The sequence below is a fragment of the Oreochromis niloticus genome, linkage group LG9 (genome assembly GCF_001858045.2).
Source record: "Oreochromis niloticus isolate F11D_XX linkage group LG9, O_niloticus_UMD_NMBU, whole genome shotgun sequence".
NCBI lineage: Eukaryota > Metazoa > Chordata > Actinopteri > Cichliformes > Cichlidae > Oreochromis > Oreochromis niloticus.
The window spans coordinates 3,435,510-3,451,520 of record NC_031974.2 but is presented as its reverse complement, the minus strand read 5'-3'; the positions used below and the strand labels follow the sequence as shown (position 1 = coordinate 3,451,520).

At 44.1% G+C, this 16,011-nt stretch overlaps 1 protein-coding gene across 1 annotated transcript; it reads left to right on the top strand.

Moving 5' to 3' along the window:
* On the top strand, window positions 1–10,812 carry LOC100690606 (NACHT, LRR and PYD domains-containing protein 12). The gene is made up of 11 exons (XM_025910584.1): window positions 1–6; window positions 107–355; window positions 408–511; window positions 643–661; window positions 2,497–3,674; window positions 4,767–4,937; window positions 5,043–5,216; window positions 8,067–8,243; window positions 8,422–8,595; window positions 9,090–9,254; window positions 9,381–10,812. The coding sequence occupies exons 1-11, from the start codon at window positions 1–3 to the stop codon at window positions 9,385–9,387; spliced, it is 2,424 nt and encodes an 807-aa protein (XP_025766369.1). The 3' UTR covers window positions 9,388–10,812.
* The last annotated feature ends 5,199 nt before the right edge of the window (window positions 10,813–16,011 follow it).

Here is a 16,011-nt window from a genome sequence, read left to right as displayed (position 1 = left end):
ATGTCGGTTAGTCTGTGACATTTAGAGGCTTCAGCATCTAATGCCCGCAATTTCTTTTCTCTTGCCTTCTCAGCCCCACTCTTTTCTTTCCTTTTTTTACTTGCAGCTGCGTTTTGCATGGTTTCTTTCCACCGTCTTTGCCTCCTACTCCACTTCTTCTTCTTCTTGCCTGGCAGCCACAGCCAATGCAGCTGGTATCCAACTTAGAGATGTAGTGATGCCCCCTAGAGTACTGAAGTGTGAAAGAGAGAAAAAACAGGTGTTGAAAGCATGCGTGGAGAGTGGTGGGCCGGCCTTCCTGGAGTACCGGCCGTTCTGTGATTCTCCAGAATCCACAGATGCCCAGTCCGCCCCTGCTCGTGGGTACAGAGCTGATAGCTTAGGATCACTTTACTCTCTCCTCTCAGAGTGAAGTGAAGACAGTGATGGAGGAAGAGGAGGAGGGCGCAGAGAGGAGCAGGTGGTCCCAAGAAGAGCCTCCATGTTTCAGCAGTGACCCTGAACCTCCAAAGTAAGAGTGCGCTGGGTAACAGATCCTGTTAGTGTAGCTGTGTGTTCACACTGACTACTAAATACTTTTACTTTGAAATGTCAGGCACACTTACACATGTCACCTGATGTGCATATGTATTAACTCACCAGCTGCAGGAACCAGAATCAGGTAAGGTCCTCAGGTCACAGGTGAAGCCTGAGTGTGTGGTGTTTGCTGTAACTGGGAAAATCGGGAGGCCTCCTTGTGTAGCGTCACCCAGAACAGTGGGAAAATACTTGTGTGGACAAACAGTGCAGATTTTTATTCAGACTTTTATTAATTTCACTTTACTGCAGGAGGTCGTTTGACTGTTACCCCAATATGTTGTTGTTGTCAGAGTGATACAAATGAAAACGTGTGTGTGTTTGCAGAGGTCAGAGGTCACAGTCTCCAGTAACATGCTATCTGTCCATGAGGAGTGACTGGTCTCATGAACAACCTCCATGTTTCAGCAGTGATCCTGAACCCTCAAAGTAAGAAGCAGTTTCTGCTGCAGATGACCTGATGGAGTCTTGTTCAGTGAATCATTTACACGACTTTTATCACAGAATTTATCCGTGAGTGCGACCTTTAAACTGTCTGTGTGTGAGGGGAGAATGAAACCAGACAACAGAAAGGCACAAGTTAGAGAACAGAATCCAGAGTGCTTGGAGGAGTGAAAGGACTTGGTCTGAATAGAGCCTGAGTGATGAGGCTCACTTAGCCCATGGCTCATATTGGTGGGTGGGCAGGGACTGAGTCTGGAGGTGTGAGACCTGATTGACCTGAGACACTGACCAGGTCAATCAGGTGGTGTGCGGGGTCGCCTGTGATGGCCCTGGTTTACCTGAGACGGGCAGATAACTCTATATTTAATAAAACAGCTGGACAGAAAAACACTTTTTCAAACACCAGTTTCTCCACTTTGACTTTTCTCTGTGACCATCAGAGCTTCTGCACAGTGTCATCACATCTGGATGTTTGTCACTGACAGACAATGATTTTACTGATAAAGAAATGTGTTCACAGAGGGAGGAAGAGGAAGAAGAGTGGTGTTTGTGAGGAGGAGCAGCTGTCCTGCTGTGCTTTGTGTCAGGACGTCCTGAAGGATCCAGTCTCTACCAGCTGTGGACACTGGTTCTGCAGACAGTGCATCTCCTCATACTGGGACCAGTCTGCTTCATCAGGAGACTCCTCCTGTCCCCAGTGTGGAGAAAGATCCAGAAGCAGAGCTGGACTGCAGACAGCCAGTCAGAGCAGCTGTGTACAAAGTAAGACTGAACATCTGTCTGCTGATGGACTCGTTTCTGAAAACTGGACTTCTTGTTGTTGTTCAGACATTGAAGAGTTTTCTTTCTGTTTTTCTTTCTTTCAGCAGATGTTGGTCTGCAGGAGGTTTTAGATGAACATAAGATCAGTCTGAGGAGGAGATGTGAACGTGTGACTGAAGAAGTGATGAAACAGGAAGTAGAAGCCTCCTCAGCAGGATCTACACTGAGCTCTACATCACAGAGGGACAGAGTGAAGAGGTTCATACCCAACATGAGGTGAGGCAGCTGGAGACAGCTTCCAAGATGGACGCCCTCCATGACGCTCCAATCAGGTGCCAGGACATCTTTAAAGCCTTACCTGACCAACAGAGACCCATCAGAGTGGTTCTGACCAACGGCGTGGCTGGTGTTGGAAAAACCTTCTCAGTGCAGAAGTTCACTCTGGACTGGGCAGAGGGCTTGGAGAACCAACATGTCAGTGTGGTGGTTCTGCTTTCATTCAGGGAGCTGAACCTGATCAGAGATGAGCAGTACAGTCTTCTGCAGCTGCTCCATGTTTTCCATCCAACATTACAGAAGGTCACAGCAGAGAAGCTGGCTGTCTCTCAGCTTTTGTTCATCTTTGACGGCCTGGATGAAAGCAGACTTTCATTGGATTTCACCAACAGGAAGCTGCTGTCTGATGTCACACAGAAGTCATCAGTCAGCCAGCTGCTGACAAACCTCATCCAGGGGAATCTGCTTCCCTCGGCTCTCGTCTGGATAACTTCCCGACCTGCAGCAGCCAATCAGATCCCTCCTACATGTGTCGACAGGCTAACAGAAGTACGAGGCTTCACTGACGCCCAGAAGGAGGAGTACTTCAGGAGGAGATTCAGCGATGAAGAGCTGTCCAGCAGAATCATCTCCCACATGAAGACATCCAGGAGCCTCCACATCATGTGTAGAATCCCAGTCTTCTGCTGGATCACTGCTACAGTTCTGGAGCACATGTTGACTACAGAGCAGAGAGGAGAGCTGCCCAAGACCCTGACTGACATGTACTCACACTTCCTGCTGGTTCAGACAAAGAGGAAGAAGAACAAGTACCATGAGGGACGTGAGACGAGTCCACAGGAACTAACGGAGGCTGACAGGGAAGTTCTTCTGAAGCTGGGGAGGCTGGCGTTTGAACATCTGGAGAAAGGAAACATCATGTTCTACCAAGAAGACCTGGAGCAGTGTGGTCTGGATGTGACAGAGGCCTCGGTGTACTCAGGAGTTTGTACAGAGATCTTCAAAAGAGAGTGTGTGATCTTCCAGAAACCAGTCTACTGCTTTGTTCATCTGAGCATTCAGAAGTTTCTGGCTGCAGTCTACATGTTCCACTGTTTCACCAGCAGGAGGACAAAGGTGCTGAGGGATTTTCTGGATATCTGGAATGACATCACGTCGCTTCATGAGTTTCTGTCAAAAAGTATGTTGAGATCCTTCAGGAGTAAAAATGGCCACCTGGACCTGTTTGTTCGCTTCCTTCATGGCCTCTGTCTGGAGTCCAACCAGAGACTCTTAGGAGGTCTGCTGGGTCAGACAGAGAACAGTCCAGAAACCATCCAGAGAGTCATTAAGAGCCTGAAGAAGATGAACAGTGATAAAATCTCTCCTGACAGAAGCATCAACATCTTCCACTGTCTGATGGAGATGAACGACCTCTCAGTACATCAGGAGATCCAAGAGTTCCTGAAGTCAGAGAACAGATCAGAGAGACTCTCTGAGATCCACTGCTCAGCTCTGGCCTTCATGCTGCAGATGTCAGAGGAGGTTCTGGATGAGTTGGACCTGCAGAAGTACAACACATCAGAGGAAGGACGACTGAGACTGATTCCAGCTGTGAGGAACTGCAGAAAGGCTCGGTGAGTCCAGATGTGATCATTAACATCATTGATTAGTGTAGAAACATACCCAGTATATTTGCAGACTGTATTCCCTCTCCCACCATATTGTGGGCTCTGCACCAACATGGAGAAGTGTCACTTGGAGAGAATTTGAAATTGTACAGTAGAAGTTAGATATTTTTGTTTTACACCTACGATGTGATAATTCTGTTCTATGATGGCATCATGATGTAATTCAGCCAGGAGTGGGTAATGAGCACCATGCACTGCAGTGTGATGAACGCATGGGAGGTATCTCCTTTTTCCATCCTTACAACACGCCCAGCTAACCTGCACAATGCATGACTTCACAGTCGGAGCCAGGATCTTACTTTTCCATTCTGTTTGTGCTTTTCCTGCAACATTTGAGTTTTTGAATCAAGAATTAAGATTTCTTAGAATCTTACTTATGTTATAATAACGGAAGTTCAACGTTTACTAAATGTGGTGCAGCAGAAATCAAACATCTTTACCGTCTCTTTTCTCGTTGAGTTCCAGATTGTTTCCAGCTGATCCCAGAGACTTGCTTTGGATGAAACTTTTGTATAACCTATCTTTGAATCCACTAAATCCCAGATCTGTTCACTTGGAATCAAATCTGTACTTTGGCCATCGTATCAATTCCAACACTCCAGATTGCTTTCTCTTGGTCAGCTAATCTTTGTACAGACTTGAAGAATGCTTGGGGTCATCGTCTCATTGCATGAACTCATGACTACTCAGTTTCAGTCCAGAAGAGATTGCCCACACAGTTTGAAGAAATGGAAGCCCACACAATCATCCAATATCTGCCGTGTTTTACTAAATCCTTAATCCTATTTGTCTCAAAGACCTTCCAGCATCATAAAGTCCTTTTAATGCAGATGTTTCCTTCTCCATGAGTTCTCAATATACTATTTTTCAAGTCAAGTGTCTTTATTTTCATTTCAGCCATGTGCAGTGGTACAGTACACAGTGAAACGAGACAGCGTTCCTCCAAAACAGATGTTCATCAGATTATGACATCACTCTGTTTTCTGTTTGGATGCTTCACATCTGTTTTATAACCCACATTTTATTTTCTGTTCACAGACTGAGTTCTTGTGGACTCTCAGAGACTCACTGTGAAGTTGTGGCCTCAGCTCTGAAGTCCAACCCCTCCCACCTGACAGAGCTGGACATGAGCTTTAACAACCTGCAGGATTCAGGCGCAAAGCTGTCCGCGGGACTGAAGAGTCCAAACTGTCAACTTAGGATTCTGAGGTCAGTTTACTGATTTGAGCTGTGATATTTATTAAATAAACATTTATAATCAGTTCACTTTTTGAATATGATTAAAATTTGTTTGTTTCTAATGTTTTTATTTAGACTTAAAGGCTGCAGGCTGTCAGAGGTGAGCTGTGCTGCTTTGACCTCTGCTTTAAAGACTAACCCCTCCCATCTGGTAGAGCTGCACCTGAGTGGAAATCACCAGCAGGAGTCTGACATTAAGGATCTGTGCGGTTATCTGGAAAGGCCTCACTGTAAACTACAGACTCTGAGGTCAGTATGAGAAACGTGGATTTTGTTGAGGCTTGAGCTGCTTGAGCTGGCATTTCGTGGTGGGGGTGCTGGCCCTTCTTCAGGTTGGGGTGGACTGACTGTAGTTGCTTTTGCCTCATGCAAGCCGGCTTCTGTACAGTTAGCATGTACGGGGCCCAGCCGTGTTTTTGGTGGGCTTGGTTCCACCTCCTCTTTTATGACCCCACCTCACTGCAGTTGTACCTTTTGCATGTGACCTAATAGTAACTCCCAGTGGTTTCCACCTGGGTATCCCTGGGTGGGTCCTCTGGGGCTGCTTTTCCTCCTCGAGGGGCTGTGGTGGGCTAAGGCCTCCTCTGTGGAGTGTGATTGTGGAAGGTGGGGTTGTGTGTGGTTGGTGGGTTACCCCCTGGTCCCCTACCATTAGGCTTCCCCTGTTCTTATAATGCACAGCACTAGCGTAGTACACACTCACATAAGATTTAATAGCTATATTTACATGCGACTGTAGGACTAACTGTAGGGGCTGGGGCAGGCTGGGTTAATTATTTATAATAATAATAATATAATAACATTTGTGATTAAAAACAGACCTGCAATAGAAACATATTTATGAGCAACGGGAATAAAAAGTGACCGAGCTAAGATCCTGTGGGACTTTCAGATACAGACGGACAAAATGGTGGTGGCTAACCAACCGGACATAGCGGTGGTAGACAAGCAGAAGAAGACGGCCGTAGTGATCGATGTAGCGGTTCCCAATGACAGCAACATCAGGAAGAAGGAACACGAGAAGCTGGAAAAAAGTACCAAGGGCTCAGAGAAGAGCTGGAGAACATGTGGAGGGTGAAGGTAACGGTGGTCCCCGTGGTAATCGGAGCACTCGGTGCGGTGACTCCCAAACTAGGCGAGTGGCTCCAGCAGATCCCGGGAACAACATCGGAGATCTCTGTCCAGAAGAGCGCAGTCCTGGGAACAGCTAAGATACTGCAGGACCCTCAAGCTCCCAGGCCTCTGGTAGAGGACCCGAGGTTCAAGGACAGGCCGCATGAAAATGTTATTTTTTTTTTATTAATATAAAATATTGTGTTAATTAAATTGCATCAATGTTTAAAAATAAAGAAGAAATCCTTTTTAACAAGCCAATAAAAATGTAGATGGGCCAGTAAGACTCTGATTCACTAACCTGAGGGATGTTAGGTTAATTAACATCTACGCCATCATAACGTCTGTTTTCAGCAACAGAAAAACTTGCAGAATGGAAACCAACGTGAAAAGCCTGTTTTTTCTCCTTTGAATGTTTGCTCATTAATGAGAAACACATTTCTTATCCAGTCACTCCACGAATCAACGGAATAATTGATAGAAATCAAGATGACTTAAATGTTCCACAGCTGCGGCTCTAGTAGAGACCTTCCTCATTTGGGTTTTTATCATCGTATTCTGATGTTTGGACTCTGGTGATCCGAGTGGCTTTGATGGGAGTGTAAATATCATCACATTAAAAACCTTAGATTAGGTGAGTGCAGTGCAGATTCCATCCTGACCATGAAGGGATTGTGGGAGTTTAACTCCTCTGTTCTTTTCAAATATTATGGTTGTGTCATTAGAGCGTCACCTTGTAGCGTCTGGTTCTCTGCTAGAAAATGATGGAACACTTGGAAGAGAGAGGCTGACCCAGCTAACGGTGTTTCAGTGTCCTAGGATCCCTTTCATGAGTGATGGGAAGGCCGAGCATGAGTCAGTCATAATGCTGGTGTTATATTGGATTCATGTGGCGAAAAGAGCAGAACTGAAAGATGATGCCTTCATTTTCCCGGTACATTTACTTTCCAACCCTCACCTGTAGTCATGAGATCTGGGTAATACCTGAAAGAGGAAGGTCATGAATACAAGCGGCCAGATTTCACCATAATGTTGCTGAGCTTGGACATGAGATGAGGGCCTTCGACATCCAGACGGATCTCAGAGTAGAACTGCTCCTCCTTCGTATCGAAGGAGTCATATATAGATATATAGAGTACAGAGATTCAAACGCTCTGGGCCTCTGGTTAAGACGCCTCCTGGAGGTTGTTTTCAGGCAGAGAGGAGGAGACCCCAGAACCTACTGGGGAGCTTTATCTCATCTAAGCAGGGAACGCTTTGGGATCCTCCAGGAGGAACTGGAAAGAGGATCCCTTACTTAGCCTGCTGCCACTGAGATTGAAATTCATGAGTAGAGGGTCATGGATGGATTTGTATTCAGAATCAGTATCAGAATCCTTCCTTAACCCCGTATGAATGCTTTTAAACTTTGAAATCCAAGGATATTATCAGAGAAGGATTTCCTTTCTGTTTCCCCTGTTTTTCCTGCAGCTGTCTTCAGTCTGTATCACTCTGGCTTCACAGTGTGATTTAGGACTTTTATCCATCTTTACACTGAAGGAGGATTTAAACACTTTGGATCATTTTTATCTGTGCAGGTTGTTTTTTTTACTAGAATCCATTTTTGGTTTTTTTGGTTTTTTGGTTTTGTTTTTTTTTACAGATGTTTTCTGTTATCAGCATCATCTGTAGGTTGATCATTTAGGTATATCCCAGTTTTTTGTTTTAAATTAAAGTTACACAGCACTCTCTACAGTGAGCTGAAGGAATGTGTCCCTCTGTCTCTGTCCTCTCGGGCCTTGTTGTGGCTCCTCTGGTCTTTGTTATCCAGAGCACAGTTAGACTCATGTGTGAGTGTAAGAGCATCACACACATATCTTTTCCCAGGATGACTTTGGGAGAAGTGTATAAATGAAACTCGCAGCACTCACAGAGACATTCATTGTGTACGCTTTTGCTTCATGGAAGTAAAATAACTTCTGTTGCGCTTTATTCTTTTTTTTTCAGATTAGATTCATGCAGTTTATCAGAAACCAGCTGTGATCATCTGGTCTCAGCTCTGAAGTCCAACCCCTCCCATCTGAGAGAGTTGGACCTGAACTATAACATGAACCTGCAGGACTCAGGAGTGAAGATGCTGTGTGGATTTCTGCAGAGTCCAGACTGTAATCTGGAGACACTCAGGTCAGAGTCTGTCATGTTTCTGTCCCACAATATTGTGAGTGAAAGTTGACTGTGGGTTGAATATCAGCTAAGGTAGTAGATTAATCAGATGACCACATTAATGAGATACAGAGAGTTTGGTTGGGGGAGCAGACAGTTTGTCCTTTTTAATTCACTTCATATTTTCGAATCCCTTCAGTTTCAGTCTCTGCGGTTTGTCAGAGATCAGCTGTGCATATCTAGCATCAGCGCTGACGTCCAACCCCTCCCCTCTGAAACATCTGGAGCTGAGTAACAACAATGTGCAGGATGCAGGAGTGAAACATCTGTGTGGGTTTCTGGAGCATCCCTGCTGTAAGCTGGAGAAACTGAGGTCAGACATCACATTTGAGTTGTTGCTGAAATTAATATGTGACAGTTGCAGATATGATTGTTACACTGACCCCACTGAGAGTCTTCACTGTAAAATCTGTTGTTTTCAGTGATTTTCATCCAATCGTAGACACTTCTCAGAGTAACAGTTGTAAGACTGTCTCATGATTTGTGATTTTTATCCATAAAAACTGTACTGACTGAAATATTCAGAGATAAATATGTCCTTACACTTTTATAGCCTTCCAGCTTTATCTTAAAGTAGACAGACTGAAAATAATGACGTTGTCCTGCATGAAGTATGTAGGCTCTGTGCTCTAGCACTAGCTTTTCTCCTGACATGTAATTAGTCTGCATGAGTGCTGACGTAAGGGTGTTTTAGAGGCAGTAGCATGTTGTCGGCCGTATTAATGCGAGGTCTTTTTCACTCTTTAAAGCTGCATGTTAGCTTCAGGTGTTTGAAACGCTGATAAATAAACTTGCATGTTTTTACAGTTTAAGGAGCTGCAGCTTGTCGCACATCAGCTGTACTTCTCTGGCTTCAGCTCTGAAGTCCAACCCCTCCCATCTCAGAGAGCTGGACCTGAAGTACAACAACCTGCAGGATTTAGATGTGAAGCAGCTGTCTGATCTTGTGGAGACTCCAGACTTTAGAGTGGAGTGAGTCACTGCTGATTTCAGCAACACTGTGTTACATGTATATTATTATGTATGCAGTATATCCCAGAGCTTGATGTACCTAAAGATGATGATGATGATGGCTGTTGTCTGTGTTGATCTTTGCAGGAGATAAAGCTGGATGCAGCTGACAGCCAGAAAGATGCACAGAGACACCTGCCCTCTTTTTGACTCTCCACAGCTTCGTTGGTTCTGATTGGACCTCATCTCTTCACAGCATTATCATCTCATTTTTATACACACTGACAAAAGTATCAGTACATGTCATCCTAGTTTTGGTTTTTGTTATCATCTTGTTTTCATCAGGGAATAAAAGTTGTTAATGTTTGCACTGGTTTAGCTCGGCCACCTGAGAAATTTCAGATACAGCTGCTCGTCGGCTGCTAAGTTATATATTTAATATTTAGTTGACTGTTTGTTCGTTGTTAGAGTTTAATTATCATCCCTGTGGTGTTGGCTGTGAGCTTCATGTTTTTATAAAAAAAACAATTCTTTTTTAAAATGAAGTTATTATTGTCACTTTGTCTTCTGTGAGTTTTGTGCTTGTAATTAGGGGGTGGGTTTAAAAGATCGATTTTAGCTTGAATAACACAATATCGATTCATTAAATCCTAGATTGATATTTAAATATAAATGTATTTTACCAGAAATGCCAGAATCTCAGGTTAACGCTCACAAACCATTTTAACAACATTCTAACAGCTAAAACAGTAAATGAGAGCAAACAAACGGAATCCACACGAAGACGTAAACACAAAGCGTGGATCGTTCACCCAGCGGCGCATACAGCCGACAGCTCACAGATTCTGAAGCTGCAGGTTTCGTCACTCCAACCAAATTTGACTGAACCAGCAGCAAAAGAAGATCCAAACTACGCTTCACATAAACATCGTCATGAATTCCCTCTGACTTTGGCTGTTTCGCTTCCACCAGGATAAAATCACACTTCCTGTCTCTCTCTCTCTCTCTCTCTCTCTCTCTCTCTCTCTCCCTCTCTCTCTCTCTCTCTCAGGAAACTGTTCTTGAAGTACACTATCTCAAATCTCTGTTTTCAGCATTATTCTCTTGGTTATTACGCAGCAGTCTACTGTTGTGTTCAGTGCTGTTGGCGTCTGTTTTTTTTGTTTGTTTGTTTTTTAATGACCTAAAACAAAGCCTCATTTCTGCTGTTCGATACCAAAGAAATTTATACTTTTTTAATTTATACCAAATTACAAACTCTCAGCTGTGTCTCTAATCAAACCTCTGTAACTTTGCTTGACTTCAGCAGCATCAGCTCATGTTCACATGTTGATTCATGGTTTTCTTCAGTTTTTGTTTGACTGCAGATTCATTTTAGGGCTATCTGCTATAAAAAGCCCGAACAGGTAAATCTGCTTCATGTTTTTCTGTTTGATCCTCAGCCTCAGCTTTGTTTGTACACATAGATATCAAATGTGGATATTTTATATCTATGTGTAATATATTTTAAAAATGTACTGATAAATGATCAGAATTATAATATTTCTGTCTGAGTCAAAATTGAATTGAATCAAATCGATTATAGAAATCGGTGATGATACCCGACCCTAGTTGTAATCATCAAATAAGTGTGTATGTAAATCACTTTGGCTAAACCTCTGTTTAAAATCCCATAAGATAATAATTTTAATTAAAATGGACTTGACTAAAGGTCTGTGTGTGTGTCTTGACTTAATAACAAATATTCGCATTAATAAGAATAACAAGTTTACACAGATGTTTTAATCACTGCTGCGGTCGTGGAGGCCACACTGAGTGCAGAGAAGGCTGACAGGCCGAGGAATGAGGAAACGAAAGTGAATGTCAGGTTGTTTAGGTGCAGCGAGGGGCGGAGTTTGCCGTCAGCCAGCAGGTTAGCTTCACAGAGTCATTTACCCCGGGAAGTGTGGAACAGAGGACAGGACTGTCCCTCATCTCACAGGAACAAACTCAGCGAGTGTCATCGAGCCGGCGCTCTGGAACAAAGGTTTGGTTAACAAACTGTTTCCCACGAGTCTCTGACTGAACCTCTGAGGGCACACAGGTAACCCTGCAGGACGTCCTGCTCAGCTGGATTCCCGTTTCCTGTGAGTCTCTGAAAGAAAGCTTTATTTTATTTTCCACATTTAAACTGAAAGATTAAGTAAAGCATTGATAGGCTGATCAAAAACACTGAAATCCTTCCTGTTCAAGCAAAGGGAGGGAGAGACTTCCTGTAAATGAGAGGGGAGGAGCAAACATGACTGAGATACATGAAAACAGGAAGTAACAGAGCTCAGGGTCTGTTTGGAGACAGCTGAGACAGGGTGAGTGTAAACACCTGTACCTGCATGTTTCCACACACCTGTGCCTGCTCAGCAGAGTCCAGCATGGTGGCACGATTCAGTCTGAAGGCAGTGAATGTGCTTCATGTGTTCAGCTGCTGTGGATCCTGGCCGGGACGTGTTTAAACTGGTCGGGCTGATTTAAAGGAGGAAGTGCTGGATGATGTGACGAGTGTTAGTATGAGAGTGAAAATGGGTCAAAGTTCATGAGGAACCAGGATGATTCTTCCCGGAAACATCAGGACCATCTGACCAACAGCTGTGCTGAGCTCAAAGTCAGAGTTCTGACTGTCATCGATTTAGATCATTTACTGAAGGAGTAGAAATGATCAGTGAAATTTATATTAATGATTTCCTGGTATCTCCAGGCATTGCTTCCTTGTCTCATGATCTTTATAGATCTTTGTCACTTGTTCCTCCAAATATTTTGATTTAAACTGCCATCACATTTCATTATTCATTAACTGAAGGTGCTGGAACCAGCAAACTGCAACACTTGTAAACAAAAGTTTGAGATCATCTACCATAGATATTTTATAAAGGATCAATAATTGTCATAAAACACTATCTGCTGTTATTAAGTCGATAGTTTGAATGAGGAGGAAGCTTCACAGCAGCTGTGTGTTTGTGGTGGACCTCTCAGACTGGCTGGACTCCAGAAGAAGATGATGGAGGAAGAGGAGGGCAGAGGAGAGTCTGCAGACCTCAGTCCTGGGTAAGAGAATTGAACTGATCTATGTTTGTTTGTTTTCTTAATAAAATGTATTTGCAACAAGCAACACAGAAAAACAACAACAACAAGTATAATTTATTTTCATACAGTCAGGGGCTCCTGGGCTGTGTGCACACCTGTGACTCTGTGTGGATCAGAGAAACTCCAGTATATAAATCATTACAGACGTCTGTACATCTTCATGCTTATAATGAGTGTATGTGAACTTTTAACCACAGTTATGCAGTGCTGCGAAAAAGTTTTTGTCCTTGTCCTGATTTTCTTCCTCTCCATCTTTTTTTATAATCTTACATTTACTTTTTTGCATTTTTGTCAAACGTTTCAGATCATCACGTTTGACACGATTAACATGAATTAAAAGAAAATTTTTAAAATAATTTTATTTATTACGTGGGAACCTGTCCAAATCTACCTGGCTCTGTGTGAAAAAATGAGAAAGAGTTTAATTTTACAATCTGCTGAATCAAAAAATTACTGAAATGGAACCTGTTTGACAAAGTAAACTAAGCTACAAAACCTCAAAAAGAGGCACATCATGCCACGATCTCAAGAAACTGGGCTTAACTGGGATTGATGTTGTGGTGTGACCTTAAACAGGCTGTTAATGTGGACCACATCTCTCCACAGTGATCTGAAAGACTCAAAGCTTCTTCAGTTCTAAGGGTCAAATGATGGAGAGTCCCAGATTTAAACCCAGTGGGAGTATCTCCCCAAAACTGAAGAAGCTTCTCGGATGAGAGGTGAAACTTCTTCAAGCAACCTAAAGAAGTCCAGACGCTTTTCTTTCCAAGCTCCTTAGACTATGCCAAGCTAAGCTGCACAAGGTGGCTATAAAACAATGAACGACATAGGCAGCTGTCTCTGAGAAAGGCTTTTACTGTGAAGTGTTGCATTTCATATGAAACTGCAGGCAGACCACTGTTTAATAAGCCAGGCAGACAGGAAAAGCAGTTCATTAGTGTTAAAAAATAAAAGCTAGCATCACCATAGAAAGTAACTTCACTTTTACCGACTCTGTGACCATCACAGATTCTGCAAAGTGTCATCAGATCTGGATCTTCTTTCACTAACAGTCAGCAAAAGTTTTATTGATGATGAAATATGTTTACAGAGAGAAGAAGATGAAGGAGCAGCTGTCCTGCTGTGCTTTGTGTCAGGACGTCCTGAAGGATCCAGTCTCTACCAGCTGCGGACACTGGTTCTGCAGACAGTGCATCTCCTCATACTGGGACCAGTCTGCTTCATCAGGAGACTCCTCCTGTCCCCAGTGTGGAGAAAGATCCAGAACCACAGCTGGACTGCAGACAGCCAGTCAGAGCAGCTGTGTACAAAGTAAGACTGAACATCTGTCTGCTGATGGACTCGTTTCTGAAAACTGGACTTCTTGTTGTGTTTTCTTTCTATTCATAAATCCATCCCTCTGGGGCCGGGTGGCAGTTGCAGCAGCCTAAGCAGATTGGCCTTGATTGATTGGCCTTCCCTAAGGCCAATCAATCAATCAATCAATCAATCAATCAATCAATCAATCAATCAATCAATCAATCAATCAAGCCTTTATTTGTCACATGCAATGTTACACATACATGTTACCTGCAGTGAAAATTTAACCCCCTTCCGACCATACATACATTGCACAAACATCAAATTGGGAAGACAGGCTCTTTTCACCTAGTTAGGCAAAATTCAACAGTCCTCCAGCCAACGCAGGTGGCCTTGAAGGATATGGTCAGAGAGTCAAAACACAGCCTCGTTAACTGGGAGAATTGCTGTTCCAGCCAGCCTCAACCTTATGGCCTTCTGGCTGGCGCCCAAGGGGTAGCCGCATTAATGAAGGTGGTGGTTGTTTGGGTTAGTGTAAACAACCTGCATCCAATTTTAAAGCGGATCTAATGTCCATCACTGGTCAGCAGGTCTATCAATTTCCCGCTGAAGAGGCATGAGTACTCACAGCTCGCTCATCGTCAGTCATGTCGGCAGCCCTTGTGGGGGTTTGAACAGCTGTAGTTGCTTCCTTTGTTCTTTGATAACCCAGGTCTGAGCCAGCTCCGATCAGCCAGAACTCTGTTATCATGGTTCAGAATAGGTAGATGTCATTCAATGTCCTCCATCGAGAGTGTCGCCAGGAACACAACACAACTGACCATCGAGTATCCAGCAGCAAACGTCTCTTCAGGACAATTGGGCTCTCTCCCTCCCTTCATTGAGGGACCAGTTGATCAAATCCATAATTTTTGAAAGATGCATCCGCCTCCCCCAGCTTGTCTGGGGGAACACCGAGGTATTCCTACATAGCCAAGAGATATAATCTCTCCAGTATGTCCTGGGTCTGACCCGGGGCCTCCTCCCAGTTGGACATGGCCAGGACAACTCACCCAGGAGGGATCCTTGTCAGATGCCCGAACCACCTCAACTGGCTCCTTTTGATGTGGAGGAGCAGCGGCTCTACCCTGAGCTTCTCCAAGACGGTTGAACTCCTCACCCTATCAGTAAGGGAGAAGCCTGCCACCCTTCTGAGAAAACTCATTTCTGCCACTTGTATTAACAAACTTGTTCTTTAGTTCACTGCTGACTACCATAGGTGAGTGTAGAAACGTAGCTCAACTGGTAAATAGAGCTTTGTTTTACACTCAGCTCTCTCTTCACCAAGACAGGCTGGTACAGTCAATCAATACACAGCATCAATCTCCCACTCCACTTACTTGTGAACAAGAGTTCTCCACTTAGGGAAATCGTGTTTATGCCTTCCATAAAATACACGTATACTGGTTGGGAAAACTCACATGCACCCTCAAGTGTGCTTGAAAGGGTAAAGAACTGGTCCAGTGGTTTGCGATTGCTGCATTCCGCTTGGCCTGTTGGTACCTGTCAGCTGCCTCAGAAGTCTCACAGGCTAACCGAGCCCAATAGGACATCTGGTTTGGGAGTTACCACCACATCAGGCACCAACCACCATGTGCTCAAAGCTCTGAGCAGCGGTTTCGGCAATGGAGGTGCTGAACATACTCTATCTGAACTCATTTCCCCCGTCTCCCTAGGAATGCTGTCAAAGCTCTGCTAGAGTGGGAGTTGAAGATCTCAAGGACCGGTGCCTATACAAGGCATTCCCCGCGCACACTCAATATATCTTTAGGCACAGGTCTCGCCTTTTTAGTGTCATTATTTTTCTTGTTTTTCAGCAGATGTTGGTCTGCAGGAGGTTTTAGATGAACATAAGATCAGTCTGAGGAGGAGATGTGTGAGTGATGAAACAGGAAGTAGAACCCTCCTCAACAGGATCTACACTGAGCTCTACATCACAGAGGGACAGAGTGAAGAGGTTCATACCCAACATGAAGTGAGGCAGCTGGAGACAGCTTCCAAGATGGACGCCCTCCATGACACTCCAATCAGGTGCCAGGACATCTTTAAAGCCTTACCTGACCAACAGAGACCCATCAGAGTGGTTCTGACCAACGGCGTGGCTGGTGTTGGAAAAACCTTCTCAGTGCAGAAGTTCACTCTGGACTGGGCAGAGGGCTTGGAGAACCAACATGTCAGTGTGGTGGTTCTGCTTTCATTCAGGGAGCTGAACCTGATCAGAGATGAGCAGTACAGTCTTCTGCAGCTGCTCCATGTTTTCCATCCAACATTACAGAAGGTCACAGCAGAGAAGCTGGCTGTCTCTCAGCTTTTGTTCATCTTT

Excerpts from the sequence above, each read along its gene's own strand:
- LOC100690606 (XM_025910584.1), top strand. Across the intron at positions 3,675-4,766 it reads AGGAACTGCAGAAAGGCTCG|ACTGAGTTCTTGTGGACTCT; the intron begins GTGAGTCCAGAT and ends TTCTGTTCACAG. Across the intron at positions 5,217-8,066 it reads TGTAAACTACAGACTCTGAG|ATTAGATTCATGCAGTTTAT; the intron begins GTCAGTATGAGA and ends TTTTTTTTTCAG.